The sequence below is a fragment of the Mesoplodon bidens genome (genome assembly GCF_964165515.1).
Source record: "Mesoplodon bidens genome assembly, chromosome: 2".
Lineage (NCBI taxonomy): Eukaryota > Metazoa > Chordata > Mammalia > Artiodactyla > Ziphiidae > Mesoplodon > Mesoplodon bidens.
In genome coordinates, this window is record NC_138177.1 from 64,100,469 (window position 1) to 64,121,048 (window position 20,580).

At 38.2% G+C, this 20,580-nt stretch overlaps 1 protein-coding gene across 4 annotated transcripts in view; it reads left to right on the forward strand.

The window, feature by feature from the left end:
• Positions 1 to 20,042, forward strand: part of TMCO1 (transmembrane and coiled-coil domains 1) — a 47,436-nt gene extending 27,394 nt beyond the window's left edge. The window contains exons 6-7 of one of the 4 annotated variants that reach the window (XM_081226200.1): positions 5,978 to 6,122; positions 19,458 to 20,042. In XM_081226200.1, the coding sequence (XP_081082326.1) occupies positions 5,978 to 6,122; positions 19,458 to 19,556 (244 nt within the window). In that variant the 3' untranslated portion in view covers positions 19,557 to 20,042. The other 3 variants (XM_081226198.1, XM_081226199.1, XM_081226201.1) reach the window with 3 other exon arrangements.
• The last annotated feature ends 538 nt before the right edge of the window (positions 20,043 to 20,580 follow it).

Sequence of the window (20,580 nt, forward strand, 5' to 3'; positions counted from 1 at the left end):
ACTATTTTGTGTGATACTTAATGGTGATACATGTTGCTATACAATTATGAAAACCCAAGAGTGAACCCTAATGTAAACTGTGGACTTTGGGTGATAATGAGGTGCCATTGCAGGTTCATTAGTTGGCAATTATGAATAATGCTTCCATAAACATCTGTGTGCAAGTTTTTTTTGTGAACATGTTTTTAACTCCTTTGGATAGATACCAAGGAGCATGGTTGCCGAATGGTATTCATGTTTTTTTTCTGGTCTTTGTGCCCAGACCAGAAATTTAAATATATATATATATTTATTTATTTAATCTATTCATATATATATATATATATATTTCTTATGTCTAGGACTGTGAGCACCTAGAAGTTAAAGAATGTATCTCTATTTTTATAAGCTGGTATGTGAAATTAAAAGTCTAGTACCTTTTTTTTTTTTTGGTGAGCAAATTCCAAGTTTTATTTCACATATATTGACATTTCAAGCAGACATTTCAGATCTGATGTTCAGAATATCCAATCTACTGGATTCAATGCTATCTTCATATCCTCAGATACAACGTCATTGTTCATGTGACATGACAGTCCAGACAATAGCTGGGATTGAAACTGAATGCACCCCTTTCTTTTTCTTTTCATTAAAAATATTAGCAAATAATAATTTAATCAAAATTTAATCATATTTGTATATATGAATTTTAAATTTAAATGGGAAAAAAAGGGGAAAAAATATAGGAAAAAAAACCCACCATCCCTCAGCAGTTCTAAACAAAAGTAATGTGGGTGTCAGTTATTACAGTACATATTTTGATTGCATTGAACAATCACTATTCATTTTTTGCATAATTTCTCTTAGTTTCACCTTGATCATCTGTTTATTATAGAATGGAATACATTATCTCTAATATCCATTTTAGTCTTAAAATTGTTGATAAGAAAAAAGCCTCAAGTTAGACTAAGATGGGAAGGACTTGAGCTCCCAGATTGCCAGAGTAGCAACAAGAGGCACCAAATTCAGCTATTTATTTGTCTTGGCTTCTCTTCTGGATCATTTCCATAAAGCTGAAACATTAAATCTTAGAAGTGATCTTAAAGTCATTTTAACACATTACTTCTGTGTCAATATGGAAATCCCTCCAATAATACCTCTAGCAGATAATTTTCCATTATTTTTCTTCATTTTCAACGATGAGGAGCTTGATGGTTTCTGAGATAATATAGTTTTACCGAGTAGTATTTAGGGTTTGAAAGTGGTTCCTTTTACTGGACCAAAATATGCCTGCTTGTTCTTATCATGAGCAGTGGTCCTGCCCTCTGGAACTGCAGAGAGTAAGTTCACTTAAAGAAATAATCGAACTATTATAAGCTATCTCTCTCTTTGCACCTTTTTCTTTCTCTTCCTAACTCTTTTCATTATTAGGCTACACAGTAGTAATGGTGTCTATTCTTAGCTATTCCTATGGCAAGCCTCTAATCTCTGGGAAAAATTAATTTGAAGGGTTTTTTTCTTCATATTTGTGGCTGGTTTAAGGTCTCATTCGTACTAAATGTTCAGTTTCACATAAATGAATAACTCACTTATAGGACATGAAAGGTTTTCTCTCTCCTTTTTCTTTTAAAGCTTTTTTCCAGCTTTATTGAGATATATATATATAATGACATATAATATAGAACATTGTGTACGTTTAAGGTGTACAGAGTGATAATTTGATACACATACATATTGCAAAATGATTACCACAGTAAGGTCAGTTAGCAAATCCTTCATCTCACATAAATATCATTTTGTTGTGGCGGTGAGAACAACTAAGACTTACTCTCTTAGCTTTCAAGCATATAATACAGTATTAACTATAATTACTGTGCTGAACATTAGAAGCCCACAGCTTATTCATCTTAAAACTGGAAGTTTGTACCCTTTGACCAGCATCTCCCCATTTCCCTCAACCCTCATCCTCTGGCAACCACCAATCTAATTCTCTGTTTCCATGAGTTCAGCTTTTTTTGATTCCACATATAAGTGATGTCATGCAGTATTTGTCTTTCTCTGTCAGACTTGTATACAGTATATATATCACATTTTCTTTATCCGTTCATCTGTCGGTGGACACTTAGGTTGTTTCCGTATCTTGGTTATTATGAATAATACTGCAATGACATGGGAGTACAGATCTCTTCGAGATAGTAGTTTATTTCAATTCCTTTGGCTAAATAGCTAGAAATGGGATTTCTGGATCATATGGTAGTTCTACTTTTAATTTTTTGAGGAACATCCATATTGTTTTTCATAGTAGCTGTACCAATTTACATTCCCAGCAATAGTGCCCAGGGGTTCCCTTTTCTCCACATCCTTGCCAGCATTTGTTATCTCTTGTCCTTTTGATAATAGTCATTCTAACAGGCGTGAGTGAAATCTCATTGTGGTTTTGATTTGCATTTCCCTGATGGTTAGTAATGTTGACCACCTTTTCATGTACTTCTTGGCCATTTGTATGTCTTGTTTGGAAAAATGTCTATTGAGATCCTCTGCCCACTTTTTATTTTTTTATTTTTTATTTTTTTTTGCAGTATGCGGGCCTCTCACTGTTGCGGCCTCTCCTGTTGCGGAGCACAGGCTCAGGACGTGCAGGCTCAGCGGCCATGGCTCACGGGCCCAGCCGCTCCATGGCATGTGGGATCTTCCCAGACCGGGGCACGAACCCGTGTCCCCTGCATCGGCAGGCGGACTCTCAACCACTGTGCCACCAGGGAATCCCTGCCCACTTTTTAATTGGATTATTTGGCGGTTTTTTGTTTTGCTATTGAGTTGTACAAATCCCTTATATATTTTGGATATTAACCCCTTATCAGATATATAATCTGCAAATATTTTCTCCCATTTCATAGTTTGCCTTTTCATTTTGTTGTTTCTTTTGCTGTGCAGAAGCTTTTTAGTTTGATGTAGTCACATTTGTTGATTTTTGTTGCTTGTGCTTTTGGTGTCATATCCAAAAAAATCATTGCCAAGACCAATGTCAAGGAGCTTTTTTCCCTATGTTTTCTTCTAGAAGTTTTACAGTTTCAGGTCTCATGTTTAAGTCCTTAATCCATTTTGAGTTAATTTTTGTGAGTAGTGTATGATAGGGGTCCAGTGTAATTCTTTTGCATGTGAATATCCAGTTTACCCAGCACCATTTATTGAAGAGACTATCCTTTTCCCCACTGAGCATTTCTGGCTCTTGTCAGATATTAGTTGACTGGGTTTATTTCTGGGCTCTCTATTCTATTCTATTGGTCTGCATGTCTATTTTTGTGCCAGTAATATATTGGTTTGATTACTAGCTTTGTAACATAGTTTGAAATCAGGAAGTTTGATGCCTCCAGCTTTCTCAAGATTGCTTTGCCTATTCAAGATCTTTTGTGGTTCCATATGAGTTTTAGTATGGATGTTTCTATTTTTGTGAAAAGTAGAGTTTTGATTAGAGATTGTATTGGATCTATAGATGACTTTGTTGTTGCCGTTGTTTTTAATAAATCTATTTATTTTATTTATTTATTTTTGTCTGCATTGGGTCTTTGTTCCTGCGCACAGGCTTCCTCCAGTTGCAAGGAGCGGAGGCTACTCTTCATTGCGATGCGCAGGCTTCTCATTGTGGTGGCTTCTCATTGTGGAGCACAGGCTCTAGGCATGCGGACCTCAGTATTTGTGGCATGCAGGCTCAGTAGTTGTGGCTCGTTGGCTCTAGAGTGCAGGCTCAGTAGTTGTGGCACACGGGCTTAGTTGCTCCATGCCATGTGGGATCTTCCCGGACCAGGGCTTGTACCTGTGTCCCCTGCATTGGCAGGTGAATTCTTAACCATTGTGCCACCAGGGAAGCCCTATAGATGACTTTGGATAGTATGGACATTTTAACAATATTAACTCTTCCAGTCTATGAACATGGATATCTTTCCATATATTTGTGTCTTCTTCAGTTTCTTTATCGATGTCTTATAGTTTTCATTGTATATATCTTTCACCTCCTTGATTAAATTTATTCCTAAATATTTTATTGTTTTTGGTGTAGCTGGGATTGTTTTATTTTTTTTCATATAGTTCATTGTTGGTGTATAGAAATGCAACTGATTTTTGTATGTTGATTTCCATCCTGAAACTTTGCTGAATTCATTTATTAGTTGTAAAAGATTTTTTTTTTGGTTACAATTTCAAGTCAAAAATGTCAAGGAATAAAATGACTATATAAGATGAATTTGTTGGGTGTGTATGTTAGCAATAAGAGGGGTAAACATTTTGGGCTATATTTATTCCAGCCCTACTCCTCACAGTTTAACTCTACAGATGGAGAGTAGAGTGGTGTATGTAGAACAGTATACTGCATATAGCATATAACCAGGAAATATTGGAACAACTGTGTATAATACTTCCTGTGAGTGAATGGGAATATCTCCTCCTGGAAAAGTTATTACAATACTTTGTTTTGCTTTTGTGAGGTTAGTAGATAAGAATAACTACTTCAAGCAGATCTTTAAATATTTTCGTCATATCCTAGTAACAACAGTTCATGATTGAGCCCTTACCCTGTGCAAACTATATACTAGGAAAGCAGTTGGAAATAGTAAGTGGACAATCATACATATGTATAGAATATGTCAAATTCATTCTATTTATATTCTTTGGAGTTCAGCTGTATAAGAAGCTCTTTATAACCACAGTAGTTAATATAGATATTTAGGGATTTTTTTTCCCCAACGAAAAAGATGGTAATGCTACCTCTCTTTTCCCTCTCCCTCTATAGAAACATTCTAAATACCAAATGTTTTTCTAAGAGGGAATGTTCTAGATATTTTAACTGGAGTTAAAGACTTTATTTGGATAATGTAACTGATGCTGTCATATATTTTTCTAATATTATGAAGTATCACTATTCTTAATCACATTAATTTATAATTTTCAATATTGTCTGACTGTACAGCTTATTCATAGAAAAGTATAAAAGACGTTTATATCCCCAGCACCTCAAAATAAACACTGATACATATTTTCTTCTAGTTTTTTTCTAAGATTTTCTCTTTTCAAAACATTTTTCTTTTCCATTTTAGAAAAAGTAAAAAGAATTACTTTCAAACATTAGAAGTATGTTAAAAGTTATCTCAGAGTATTATGTATGCCATTTTTCATTCACCACTATGTATATTCCATGAATTTCTCTCCAGAAGTGTTTATCCTGTTTAATGTGTATATACTGGGAATCTTTGAGTCTTGGAAAAGAGGGTTCTTAAACTCTTATTGGTGTCATGGTTTAGAACAGTGGTTCTCAAAGTGTGGTCTGGGGATCCCTGGAGGTCTCTGAGACTTTTAGGAGGTCCTTGAGGTAAAAATTGTTGTTATAATAATTCTAAAATGTTATTTGCCTTCTTCACTCTCCTTCTCTCATGAATGTACAGTGGAATTTTCCAGAGGCTTCATAGGGTGTATATTATTGCAACAGCCTGAGTAATGAAGCAGCTATGAGAATCCAACATTTTTCTATTAAATAAAACATTAAAGAGATTGGGGGGGAAAAAGCCTTTCTTCTCACTAAATTCTTTTTCTGTATGGAAAATATATTTTCCATAAAAATACTTGTGTTAACATACTGAATATTCCTACCTTTTAAATGATTTGATAAATGGTTTAAAATTTCTGTTTTAATTTATAAAACAGTAATATTGATAGATATAACCTCTAAATAAAACCTCTTTAGGGTTCTCAATAATTTTTCAGAGTGTTAAAGGAGCCTGATACTGAAAAAATTAAGAATCACTAGTTTAGAAAAAGATTGATGGGAAAAATCTAGGCACCCTTCCTTACATCCTTATACTTCAAGTCTCTTTTTAGAATATCATCCTTTCTTTGTTTTTTAGAGATCGAGGGACTTAGAGTTCTATTTCTGTCCCAGATTCTTCTCTGGAACTAAGAAGCTTGTCAGTCTTCCAAAAATAACAGTTCTTTGTTTTTTCCTTTTTAGATTTGATGGTAGAGTGGTGGCAAAGCTCCCTTTCACCCCCCTTTCCTACATCCAAGGACTGTCTCATCGAAATCTGCTGGGGGACGATACCACAGACTGTTCCTTCATCTTCCTGTATATTCTCTGTACCATGTCAATTCGACAGGTAAGTGACAACATCCACTATTTAATATGTATATCCTTCCTTGCTGTCACACCCTAAATTAGTGTCTACTTCTGTAATACTGGAAGTGTCTACCTGTTGCTACTGAGATCTTTCAGTTGCTTGTTTTAGAATTCCAGAGTATCATCTAAAACTGTTTTAAATGTATGTAGGTCTAGATTACTGATCCTTAGGGATGGGGAGTAGCCATAAAATCAAACATGGTTTCCACATCCCACCTTTAGAGCTCTCAAGTTTCTTCTTTATTGCAACTATCTAAAGGTAGAAAAGTAAAGAGTGGGTTTTGTCTTCCCACTATCATTTCTTCTTTATTATACACCAGTGCCTTTTGGCACTTCAGAAACACAAATAAACATAATAATTTGGTGACTTGAAGTTAGTCACAGTTGAGATAACGTCTGGCTGTAGAATTTACATTCAAGCAACATGATGGACAGACATTCATAGTGAAAAAGAGTGAGAGCTAAGAGATACATATACGGTTGTGAGAGCCTGGAAGAGAGACATAACATTCAATTAGTGGCAGACGATTCAGGCAGAAAGGTTGATAGAATGAAGTGGCTTTTGAGATGGGACTTTAAAAAGTAAGAGAGGTTAATTAAAGTCTCTGGCTCCAGAACTCTTCATATTTCAGGGCATTATTCAGGAGGGTTCCCTTTTCTCCACATGCTCTCCAACATTTGTTATTTGTAAACTTTTTAATGATGGCCATTCTGACCGGTGTGAGGTGATACCTCATTGCAGTTTTCTTTTGATTAAAAAAATTTTTTTTCCTTTTTTTTAAAAAAAATTAATTAATTTTATTTAGTTAGTTAGTTTTTTGGCTGCATTGGGTCTTTGCTGCTGTGCATGGGCTTTCTCTAGTTGCTGCAAGCAGGGGCTACTCTTCGTTGTGGTGTGCAGGCTTCTCATTGCGGTGGCTTCTCTTGTTGCAGAGCATGGGCTCTAGGTGCGCAGGCTTCAGTAGTTGTGGCATGCGGGCTCAGTAGTTGTGGCTCACGGGCTCTAGAGTGGAGGCTCAGTAGTTGTGGTGCACAGGCTTAGCTGCTTCACGGAACGTGAGATCTTCCTGGACCAGGGCTCGAACCCGTGTCCACTGCATTGGCAGGCAGATTCTTAACCACTGTGCCACCAGGGAAGTCCCTATTTTTTTCTTTTCTTTTTTTCTCATTGTAGTTTTGATTTGCATTTCTCTAATAATTAGTGATGTTGAGCATCTTTTAACATGCCTATTGTCCATCTGTATCTCCTCTTTGGAGAAATGTCTATTTAGGTCATCTGCCCATTTTTCTTTTTTTGTTTTGTTTTATTTTTTGTTTTTGTTTAAACTTATATTCTTTTTTTATTGACAAGAATCACGCTACAGAGTCAGTCCAACTGGCCAGGGCCCCACACCCAGACTGAGATCTGATCCCAGGTCCGTAGACAGAGGCTTTCATGCATTTTTTTTTTTTTTTTTTTTTTAATTTTTGGCCGTGTTGGGTCTTCGTTGTGGTGCACGGGCTTTTCATGGCAGTGGCTTCTCTTGTTGCGGAGCACGGGCTCTAGGCACATGGGCTTCAGTAGTTGTGGCACGCAGGCTCAGTAGTTGTGGCTCACGGGCTCTAGAGCACAGGCTCAGTAGTTGTGGTGCATGGGCTTAGTTGCTCCGCAGCATGTGGGATCTTCCTGGACTAGGGCTCTAACCCGTGTCCCCTGCATTGGCAGGCAGATTCTTAACCCCTGGGCCACCAGGGAAGTCCCATGCATTTTTTTTTTTAGCATTGCAACCCCTTTTTCCAGTTAAATCTTACACAGAACCACCAAATAGAAAAGCAGTAAAAGTGATAGAAGTGAGAGGGGGGTCCCAGAGCCCCAACTACCTGCTTCTCTGCCTTTATCCTCTTCCCAACTCAATGTCTCCCCACCTACCCCACCCCTGGAGTCCCTGGGCACCCTGGGGGGGAACAGTCTAAGAACTATGGATCTGCCCATTTTTCTGTTGGGTTTCTTGTTGTTGCTGAGTTGTATGAGCTGTTTTTGTATAGTTTGGAAATTAAGCCCTTGTCGGTCACATCGTTTGCAAATATTTTCTCCCATTCTGTAGGTTGTATTTTCATATTGTTTATCGTTTCCTTTGCTGTGCAAAAGCTTGCAGGTTTGATTTCGGTCCCATTTGTTTATTTTTGTTTTATTTCTGTTTCCTTGGGAGACTCACATCTTATATTTTGCATTTCTGTTAAGTGTTCTTCCATATCATGTTCATAACAAATTAAAACTCCTGTCTTTTTAGCAAAGTGCATATTTCTAAACTAAATCTTGCTAATTAAGAAGGCCTGAAAAATTGGAGGAGAATTGAGAGGCTGTAGGAAAGCAGTCAGGTCAAGTTTAATGGATGAGGTTGTTGAAAGATATAAAGGAGATAACGTATACACACATACCTGCTATATACACTGTGAAGCTCAGCGACTGTTTATTGAATTACAGCCTGACAGTTGGATCCCCTTTTTTTATCAGCATGTAAGGATAATAATAAGCCTGCTTCACTGAGTTGTTGTGAGGATTAAAGGAGAACATAGATGTGAAGTGCTTAGAACAGTGCCTGACTGGCACTTTGAGACAGCACCTATGGAAATATTTGTCTTTATTTTAAATTATCCTGTTCAGCAATATTTCAAAAAGCTGAAGGCAAGGAAAGAGAAAAGGATATACAACTATTATTAATACAACTATTGTTTTTTCATATATTCTTACAGTATTTATATGCATTTTTTTTTTTTAAATTTATTTATTTATTTATTTATTTAGGGCTGTGTTGGGTCTTCGTTTCTGTGTGAGGGCTTTCTCTAGTTGTGGCAAGCGGGGGCCACTCTTCATCACGGTGCGCGGGCCTCTCACCATCGCGGCCTCTCTTGTTGCGGAGCACAGGCTCCAGACGCGCAGGCTCAGTAGTTGTGGCTCACGGGCCTACTTGCTCCGCGGCATGTGGGATCTTCCCAGACCAGGGCTCGAACCCGTGTCCCCTGCATTGGCAGGCAGATTCTCAACCACTGCGCCACCAGGGAAGCCCATTTATATGCATTTTTATAGACTTTTGTTTTAGAGCAGTTTTAGGTTCACAGCAAAATTGAGTGGACTGTACAGAGATTTCCCATCTAACTCCTTTTCCCCCACTTGCACGCAGCCTCCCCCACTATCAACACCTTGTATAATAGTGATACGTTCTTTTTACAATCAATGAACCTACACTAATACATCATTATCACCCAAAGTCCATAATTTACATTAATGTTCACTCTTGGTATTGTACCTTCTGTGGGTTTTGATTTATATGCATTTATTCACTTAACAATGTAACATATATATTTTTTCTATGGTGTGCTCATACATAGTCTTCATAATAGTGAATTTTTTTATAGGCCAGGCCTGCTACAAGATTTTTCACTCCTAGGGTGAAGATCCCTTAGTGAGTTGTTTAATAGAGGAAAACTGTGCCTGATATGTAACCTCTCTCTGCCTCAGCTTTCTCATCTCAAAAACAAGGGTAACTAAGGACTGGTATCTAGTCCTTAAAACTATTTTCAAACTTTAAAGTGCATAGAAACGTAGTATAGTATTACTGCTGTGGAGGAAAAACTTTATCTAAGAAAAACCATCGTGGGTTCATTTGTGAGACAATAGGAATTTAAATTGATTGTTTAGAATTTCACTAAAGGATAAGATTGCAGAGGGTTGGTATTGAAATACAAATGCTTGAGTAAAGTACCATTGATAAACTTGATTTAGTGTTTCCAAAGGGAGTCTGTGACAAGAGCCACAAGGAAATCCAAAGCACTGCCTGGATTTCCATGAACTTGAACCTTGTTTTAACATTCTTGTTGCTGTTGTGGTTGTTGCTGTTAGGGCTATTTTCCATCTAGAGCAATGGCTTGTGTACAGTAGTCATTTATGTGTTTTTAATTCATAATGAGACTGTCCACAGTCTACCCTTTCAGTCTGCCTTTCAAAATATTGCCTGTTTTCCTTTCATTTGTCTTTAAATCACAGTAAACCTGTGATTTAAAGGGCATCAGAGGTTTTTACACTGGTCTTTATCTCTAAAATGGTAAAGAGTCACTTAATTGACCCCTGTCTCTACAGAATAATGGAGCAAGGATGCCTTGTATGTTTTGTCTAGACTGTATTATTCTAGTCATTAACTAGACAAATGTGTTTATCAGCAGCTAATTCTCAAACGTCTTATTTCAAATTTTATCTTTAAAGTAATTTACCATCATGCGTTGCTTAATGCTGGATACATTGTAGGTGGTCAGTAAGTACTTACTGATTAAGTAAAAGAAGTTGGGGGACTTCCCTGGTGGCACAGTGGTAAAGAATCCGTCTGTCAGTGCAGGGGACACGGGTTCGAGCCCTGGTCTGGGGAGATCCCACATGCCGCGGAGCAACTAAACCTGTGTGCCACAGCTACTGAGCCTGTGCTCGGAGAAGCCCGCACACCGCAGTGAAGAGTAGCCCCTGCTCTTCGCAACTAAAGAAAGCCCCGCACAGCAGCAAAGACCTGATGCAGCCAATAAATAAATAAATAATTTTAAAAAAATAAATAAATAAAAGAAGTTGGAAATTTAGTGACATTCTATCATTTGGTCTTCTTATTGCTTTGTGCAGTGGATTTTTAGAGGGGGGCATGAAGGAGCTATTTTTATTATGAAAGAAATACAGACATTCTCCAGCTTTACTAAGGGGAAGTAACCTGAACTGCTAATGATTGATTTTTCTTCATAACCTGTTTTTAGATTTCTTTTTTAAAGTACAGCATGGTCTATAGTATTGTGAGTGACTGAATGAATGAATAAAGTATTTTATGGCAAATATAATTTAAATGAATTCTTGGGCCGCTGGGAGAGCCTGGTGGCACGCTCGCTGGCACGCCTGCCTGTGGCTGCACAGCCCAAGGAGGCTGCCGTCCAGAGTGGCGCCGGGGACTACCTGCTGGGCATCAAGAGGCTGCGGAGGCTCTACTGCAGCGTGGGCATCGGCTTCCACCTCCAGGTGCTCCCAGACGGCCGCATCGGCGGCATGCACGCGGACACGAGTGACAGCCTGCTGGAGCTCTCTCCCGTGGAGCAGGGAGTGGTGAGCATCTTCGGCATGGCCGGCCGGTTCTTCGTAGCCATGAGCAGCAGAGGCAAACTCTAAGGCTCGCCTTTCTTCACCGAGGAGTGCAAGTTCAAAGAGAGACTCCTCCCCAGCAACTACAATGCCTACGAGTGCTACAGGTACCCCGGCATGTTCATCGCCCTGAGTAAGAACGGGAAGACCAAGAAGGGGAAGCGGGTGTCACCCACCATGAAGGTCACCCATTTCCTCCCCAGGCTGTGACTTTCAAAGCCCCCAGGAGGGGAGTGCCAAGGGCCACCTTGGTGCACTTTCTTCAGATGGACAGTTTAACTCAAGAGTAGGTGTAAGATACTTAAATTAATTATTTAAATGTGTATATATTGCCACCAGATTATTTATGGCTCTGTGGATGTGTTTTGTATTTTTCTGAAACAAACAAACAAACAAACAAAACCACCAAACCCTGACTTTTCTGGTAAAACAGTAGAGACCCTTCCACTGGGTTTATTTAACTTGTCAAAAAGTTGTCATAAGTGACTGCTGCTATTCCGTGTATTAAAAACCGGTGACATCAGTCTGTGACATGAACCCTGCTTTGCACTGTCCCCTGTGGTTTGGTGGTGAGCATCTCTGTGTCTGGAAAGGTTTCCTGGGGCTTTAGAAGCCAGTTAAGGAAGCTCCCAGTCTTGGCTTCATTCCTAGCATACTGCAGTGCCCCACTCCCTTTGTGCCCTGAAGATATTCCTCAGGACATACCGGTTTACTTCGGGTACAGAAAGCGGAGCACACTGTCGAGGCCACCACTGCCACTCTTAGATCTGCCAAGAATGACCTTTGAACTTTGCTGCAGTCAGTCTTCCTCGACCTACCAGATGGGGGAGACCCGTAGGCACCTTTATAAACTCCTGTTTTCCGTTTTTTTGGATCAACCACAGCCCGTGTTTCTCTGTGGCCATTGGGGAAAAGGCAAAAACAAAGCAATTTTGTAAAATCCATCGGAGAGGAATTGATATTGCACTGGAAGGCTGGAAATGGACAAGATTGGGTGGATTTACAACCACTGCCAAAACCCGAGGGGTGAAAGACAGTTTGTGATTGTGGAGACTTCTGATAAGTAATAGTGTATACATGTATATATTTTTAAAAAACCAAAAACCAAAAACCACACACACTTCCCTGTGTTTGGGAAGCTTCAGGCTAGAACTAGCTGTTCATTTTAGGTGAAATGTCCTTGTCATTGTACAAAAACCCTTAAGGCAGTTTACGTGGTGGAAGTCACTGCTTCTCTCTGTTGCATTCCTGATTAAGTGGATTTAACATCTACCTTGAAAGCCCTTAAACCACTCATCTGGCAAAATCTGAAGAAAGCTCAGACTGGGTGTGGGAGTTTGCCATCCCAAGTGGCTTTTTTTTCCATATGTAGCCAAAAAGTATTGCAGATAGTGTTGGTGTGCCCCATTCGAACCTTGTCACTGAGCTATCTTTACCTGTGATTTACTTTTAGTAGGGATAATCATGGTGAAAATATTTGCAGACAGCTGTTAGAGTACACTATATGGTCACCAAGTAACCTTATATTTTTCTTTATATATTTTACAAATGTAACCCCTGTCATGGAAGCAAAGATGGAAGAGGCAGGGGCGGTGAGGTTTAAAAATAGTTCTGAGGTGATGGCAAACATTTAATTTTAATGAATGACTTTTTCGAGTTTATACAAAATGACCTTAGCTTGCTACCAGAAATGCTCCAAATGTTTCCTCAAGACTTTTAATACTCTCCTAAGATGTTTCTGAACTATCTCCCGAATTAACTTTATGGGAGTCTACAGACAGCAAGACTGGAAAAATCTGATTGGAGTTTTTGTCTTTCACATTCCTTTTTAAAACTCTTTGTTCGAATGCAAATCATCTACTTAAAATACTATTCTTAAACTGAGGCCTAGAAGAAAGAAGCCACTTAAGACAGGACCTTACATCTCAAACTGCTGTTCAGGCCAGGCCATAAAAATGTTTTTTTAAAAATTTTAAACTGTGCCCTAGACTCCAGGAGTACTGAGCAATGCTCAGAGATCTCGGTGCTGATTGCATAGGGGTGGGAGTGGGGCGGGGGGGCAGGGGTAAGGAGCTGGGATTTGTGGCTGTTCTGTATTTACTGTTTTCACATAGTAACAAACCAGATTGCTTTAGATGCCTTAAATATGGGACGATGTCTTGGCCCAGAGCCCAGTCAGATTGTCAGGAACTCAGATGTCTTAAGGGCAGACCTTGGCCATCCTTGACCATGTGTATATATTCAGCGGATCGGATGTGAAGCGTGTAGAGATGTCACTGAACCTTTGAAATATTGTAAAGTGTTTCTATTGCTATGATGGGGATTTGAGGTTTCTGTACTTACTGCTGTTTTCAGAATCTGTCTGTAGTTTTACACAGGTGCTGACCCATATTGTGATGTATATGCTGTGCACATCGAAATACAGAATAAATGAAAAACATTTATCACGTGTAAAAAGATAAATAAATAAATAAATGAATGAGTTCTTGAAGTTCTGTCTTCATATTTAAATATTATGTGATATTCTTACAGAATGTTATCTCAGAAATATAAACACATCAGTAACCATTATTCTTTTTTTGAATATTATTTATTTTTTTATACAGCAGGTTCTTATTAGTCATCTATTTTATACATATTAGTGTATATATGTCAATCCCATTCTCCCAATTCATCACACCACCGCCACCACCCACCGCTTGCCCCCTTGGTGTCCATACGTTTGTCCCCTACATCTCTGTCTCTATTTCTGCCCTGCAGACTGGTTCATCTGTACCATTTTTCTAGGTTCCACATATATGTGTTAATATATGGTATTTGTTTTTCTCTTTCTGACTTACTTCACTTTGTATGACTGTCTCTAGATCCATCCACGTCTCTGCAAATGACCCAATTTAATTCCTTTTTATGGCTGAGTAATATTCCATTGTGTATATGTACCACATCTTCTTTATCCATTTGTCTGTCAGTGGGCATTTAGGTTGCTTCCATGACCTGGCTATTGGAAATAGTGCTGCAATGAACACTGGGGTGTATGTGTTGTTTTGAATTATGGCTTCCTCTGGGTATATGCCCAGTAGTGGGATTGCTGGGTCCTATGGTAATTCTACTTTCAGTTTTTTAAGGAACCTCCATACTGTTCTCCATAGTGGCTATATCGATTTACATTCCCACCAACAGTGCAAGAGGGTTGGTTCCCTTTTCTCCACACCCTCTCCAGCATTTGTTGTTTGTAGATTTTCTGATGATGCCCATTCTAACTGGTATGAGGTGATACCTCATTGTAGTTTTGTTTGCATTGCTCTAATAATTAGTGATGTTGAGCAGCTTTTCATGTGCTTCTAGGCCATCTGCATGTCTTCTTTGGAGAAATGTCTATTTAGGTCTTCTGCCCATTTTTTGATTGGGTTCTTTGTTTTTTTGATATTGAGCTGCATGAGCTGTTTATATATTTTGGAGATTAATCCTTTGTCCATTGCTTTGTTTGCAAATATTTTCTCCCATTCTGAGGGTTGTCTTTCCATCTTGTTTGTAGTTTCCTATGCTGTGCAAAAGCTTTTAAGTTTCATTAGGTCCCATTTGTTTATTTTTGTTTTTTCCATTACTCTAGGAGATGGATCAAAAAGATCTTGCTGTGATTTATGTCAAAGAGTGTTCTTCCTATGTTTTCCTCTGAGAGTTTTATAGTGTTCAGTCTTACATTTAGGTCTCTAATCCATTTTGAGTTTATTTTTGTGTATGGTGTTAGGGAGTGTTCTAATTTCATTCTTTTCCATGTAGCTGTCCAGGTTTCCCAGCACCACTTATTGAAGAGACTGTGTTTCTCCATTGTATATCCTTCGGTTTGTCCTATATGGCCTTTATTATGTTGAGGTAGGTTCCCTCTATGCCCACTTTCTGGAGAATTTTTATCATAAATGAGTGTTGAATTTTGTCAAAAGCTTTTTTGCATCTATTGAGATGATCACATGGTTTTTATTCTTCAGTTTGTTAATATGGTGTATCACATTGATTGATTTGCGTATATTGAAGAATCCTTGCATCCCTGGGATAAATCCCACTTCATCATGGTGTATGATCTTTTTTAATGTATTGTTGGATTCTGATTGCTAGTATTTTGTTGAGCATTTTTGCATCTATATTCATTAGTGATATTGGTCTGTAATTTTCTTTTTTTGTGGTATCTTTGTCTGGTTTTGGTATCAGGGTGATGGTGGCCTCATAGAATAAGTTTGGGAGTGTTCCTTCCTCTGCAATATTTTGCAAGAGTTTGAGAAAGGTGGGTGTTAGCTCTTCTGTAAATATTTGATAGAATTCACCTGTGAAGCCCTCTGGTCCTAGACTTTTGTTTGTTGGAAGGTTTTTAATCACAGTTTCAATTTCTTTACTTGTGATTGGTCTGTTTATATTTTCTGTTTCTTACTGGTTCAGTCTTGGAAGGTTCTACCTTTCTAAGAATTTCTCCATTTCTTCCAGGTTGTCCATTTTATTGGCATAGAGTTGCTTGTAGTAGTCTCTCATGATGCTTTGTATTTCTGTGGTGTCCGTTGTAACTTCTCCTTTTTCATTTCTAATTTTATTGATTTGAGTCCTCTCCCTCTTTTTCTTGATGAGTCTGGCTAAAGGTTTATCAATTTTGTTTATCTTCTCAAAGAACCAGCTTTTAGTTTTATTGATCTTTGCCATTGTTTTCTTTGTTTCTATTTCATTTATTTCTGCTCTGATCTTTATGAATTCTTTCCTTCTGCTAACTTTGGGTTTTGTTTGTCCTTCTTTCTCTAGTTCCTTTAGGTGTAAGGTTAGATAGTGTTTTTGAGATTTTTCTTGTTTCTTGAGGTAGGCTTGTATTGCTATAAACTTTCCTCTTAAAACTGCTTTTGCTGCATCCCATAACATATTGTTTAGCCGCCCTATGTTTGTGTTTTTTATGTTTTTTTCCCTGTAATTGATTTCTAGTCTCATAGTACTGTGGTCAGAAAAGATGCTTGATGTGATTTCAGTTTTCTTAAATTTACTGAGGCTTGATTTGTGACCTAAGTTGTGATCTATCCTGGAGAATGTTCCATGTGCCCTTGAGAAGAAAGTGTAATCTGCTGTTTTGGGATGGAATGTCTTATAAATATCAATTAAATCTATCTGGTCTATTGTGTCATTTAAAGCTTGTGTTTCCTTATTAATTTTCTGTCTGGATGATCTGTCCATTGATGGAAGTGTGGTGTTAAAGTCCCCCACTATTATTGTGTTACTGTCGATTTCCTCTTTTAGAGCTGTTAGCAGTTGCCTTATGTATTGAGGTGCTCCTATGTTGGGTGCATATATATTTATAATTGTTATATTTTCTTGGATTAATCCCTTGATCATTATGTGGTGTCCTTCCTTGTCTCTTGTAACATTCTTTATTTTATTTTATTTTATATTTATTATTATTATTATTATTTTTGCGATAAGCGGGCCTTTCACTGTTGTGGCCTCTCACGTTGCGGAGCACAAGCTCCAGACGTGCAGGCTCAGCGGCCATGGCTCATGGGCCCAGCCGCTCCGCAGCATGTGGCATCCTCCCAGACCAGGGCACGAACCCGTGTCCCCTGCATCGGCAGGCGGACTCTCAATCACTGCGCCACCAGGGAAGCCCTAACATTCTTTATTTTAAAGTCTCTTTTATCTGATATGAGTATTGCTACTCCAGCTTTCTTTTGATTTCCATTTGCATGGAGTATCTTTTTCCATCCCCTCACTTTCAGTCTGTATGTGTCCCTAGGTCTGAAGTGGGTCTCTTGTAGACAGCATATATATGGGTCTTGTTTTTGTATCCATTCACCGAGCCTGTGTCTTTTGGTTGGAGCATTTAATCCATTCATGCTTAAGGTAATTATTGATATGTATGTTCCTATTACCATTTTCTTAATTGTTATGGGTTTGTTTTTGTAGGTCCTTTTCTTCTCTTGTGTTTCCCACCTAAAGAAGTTCCTTTAACATTTGTTGTAGGGCTGGTTTCATGTTGCTGGTTTCTCTTAGCTTTTTCTTGCCTGTAAAGCTTTTGATTTCTCCGTAGAATCTGAATGAGATCCTTGCTGGGTAGAGTAATCTTGGTTGTAGTTTCTTCTCTTTAGTCACTTTAAATATATCATGCCACTCCCTTCTGGCTTGTAGAATTTCTGCTGAGAAATAAGCTGTTAACCTTATGGGAGTTCCCTTGTATGTTATTTGTTGTTTTTCCCTGTTGCTTTCAGTAATTTTTCTTTGTCTTTAATTTTTCTCAATATGATTACTATGTGTCTCCGCGTGTTTCTCCTTGGGTTTATCCTGCCTGGGGCTCTTTGCACTTCCTGGACTTGGGTAGCTATTTCCTTTCCCATGTTAGGGAAGTTTTCGACTGTATCTCATCAAATATTTTGTCAGGTCCTTTCTCTCTCTCTTCTCCTTCTGGGATCCCTATAATGCGAATGTTGTTGCGTTTAATGTTGTCCCAGCAGTCTCTTAGGCTGTCTTCATTTCTTTCCATTCTTTTTTCTTTATTCTGTTCTGTGGCAGTGAATTCCACCATTCTGTCTTCCAGGTCACTTATCCATTCTTCTGCCTCAGTTATTCTGCTATTGATTCCTTCTGGTGTATTTTTCATTTCAGTTATTTATTGTTCATTTCTGTTTGTTTGTTCTTTAATTCTTCTAGGTGTTTGTTCTTTTATTCTTCTAGGTCTTTGTTAAACATTTCTTGCATCTTCTCGATCTTTGCCTCCATTCTTTTTCCAAGGTCCTGGATCATCTTCATTATCATTATTCTGAATTCTTTTTCTGGAAGGTTACCTATCTCCACTTCATTTAGTTGTTTTTCTGGGTTTTCTGGTACAAAGTCCTCTGCCTTTTCATTTTGTCTATCTTTCTGTGAATGTGGTTTTCCTTCCACAGGCTGCAGAACTATAGTTCTTCTTGCTTCTGCTGTCCGCCCTCTCAGTAGCAATTATTCTTAATGATAAAGGATTGGGGAGTGTATACTTCAGAGGAGCCTAGATATAGATATTCTCATAGTGCGTTATGCACATTAGGTCCTCAGTAACTGTTGAACGAATGAATGCACACAAGCTAACCTGCCTACCCTGGGTTAGAGTTTGTTCTGAAGGACAGAACTTTAATAGAGGAGGTACTGTGTAAGAGAACCCATTAGATTAAGAATCCAAAAACACGGGTTTTAATTCTAACTCTGTTCTTCATTTAACTTTGTAATTTTGGACAGGCCATCCTACTCTTCCAAGTTTTAACTGGAATTTCTCAAATATAAAATGAAAGACTTGAGCAGAAATAATTAGACGATCTTTAAGGTTTTTCCCACTTACAGGTGCTGTACAATATCTTAACTGACCTTATTTACCCTCTCCACATTCATGAACCCCTTCCCTCCCTCTTTAAAGCAAACCACCTTATCCCCACATCACAGTGTCCACTCCTGATTGCTCTTTAGAACTCCTCCACCTGTCTGCTCCCACCAGTTGAATCATTGCCTTTCAAGAGCCAATTGTGTTTATCCCTAAACTGTTGATGCTAGTTTTACTCATTGTTGCATTTATGTTACTTAATTTAATGTTACATTAACCGATGAAATCTGAGTATAAAATAGTCTTTTCTGTGAGAACTAGTTTCATAAAGTTGAGTTTCTAAAAAAAAACTATTGAATTAGATTTAAGTGAGACAGCTGAAAAGATGAGGGGTTGTGTAGAAACCTAGGAGGATTCTGAACTTAGATTACTTTGCAAAATTCTGAATTCTCTCACTTCTTTGAAGACATTGATACTGAATATTTCAGTTTCAGCTTCAGACGGTGCAATAATGACTAAATCCAGCTATAAGACCCATACTCAGAGAAAAAGCCTTCCTACACAAAATAGCTAATGAATGTACTTTGTGTTGAAATAAAAGATTACCTCTTTTTATGATTCTCCACTTGAAAAAATCAGCTTCTTTGGTTAGTAGTCCAAGATCCCATGAGGGAAGAGTCCTTTTACTGCTCTGTGATCTCTGTAACATTGTAGGCCTTTTAAAAAATAAGTAGTAATCATCCTGTTTTAGGTCATATCAGTACTTTTTATTTGTAAGGTTTCTCTTTATATGAGATCTATGTTAAATACTTTTCTCTATATCTCATTAAAACCCAATTTTTATTCTGTTTCCTTCACAGAACATCCAGAAGATCCTTGGCCTTGCCCCTTCGCGAGCCGCCACCAAGCAGGCAGGTGGATTTCTTGGCCCTCCACCTCCTTCTGGGAAGTTCTCTTGAATTTAAGAAGAACCCTATAATTCCTGTCATTCTTTTTAGACACTCAAATCAGACCGGCAACTATTTTGTAGCAAGAGCCATAGGCAGCCTTAGCACTTGGGCCACTTTCTAATTTTGAGTTATTTCTAGGTTTTTTTGGATATGATTCGAATGAGAATGGTACTCAACAAACATGATAGTGCTTTTGGTCACAGATTAATTTTTTTTAAACAAGTGTTTTGATTAGATAAGCACAGGTGATGTTTATGTAATGAGAAATGAATTCTTACTTTGCTTACACAAATATTTCTGTGGGATCAGCTTTCAAGTATGTGCTGTGTGCCATGTACCATGGAAGTTGTCTCTCTATGAGCATTTAGAGATCTGGAAGAAAAATTTAGTTTATGTAGCTCTTATTTGGAACTATTTGTTGTGTGTTTTTTTCAACCCAAATATATGACCTGAGATGAATAAAAGAGGCCAAAATTTTAGCTATTTCATCTACAAGGAGAGACGTGTTTTGTCTTACCTTATTTCTAGATACATATTTTTAGTAATCTGAACATAAGGGTAAACAGTGGCGAGTAAGGGGCAATGCTGTTTTTGTTTTTGTTTTTTCTCGCCTGTCCCCCCTACCCTGGGGCAATGTTTAAATGTAATATTTTATCATACTTGCTTCATATGCTCAAAATACAGATTTGCCCTGTTATAGGAATTCTAAAGCATGAGAGGAAAGGAAGGTAATAACTCACGAGAGTATAAAAATGAGGGTCCTCAGCAGTTTCCTTCATACCGTAGTACAGTCTGTTGGATTCTTGGGAAGGCACTCAGTCCTCCCCTGGAGGCAAGGTTATGGTTATTTGTGATTAATCTTGCAGAGCTTCCTTGTAGTCACAGTGGCCTTCGGTTCCTGCCCTGCTCCTTTTTAAAGGATGAGAGTATGTTTATACCATGATCTCCCCACCCCAATCCATAGAATTAGAAATCTTACGTGAAGTGATAACTCTAGTACTAAATGTTTACTTTTATCAGCAGTGTCCTTAGA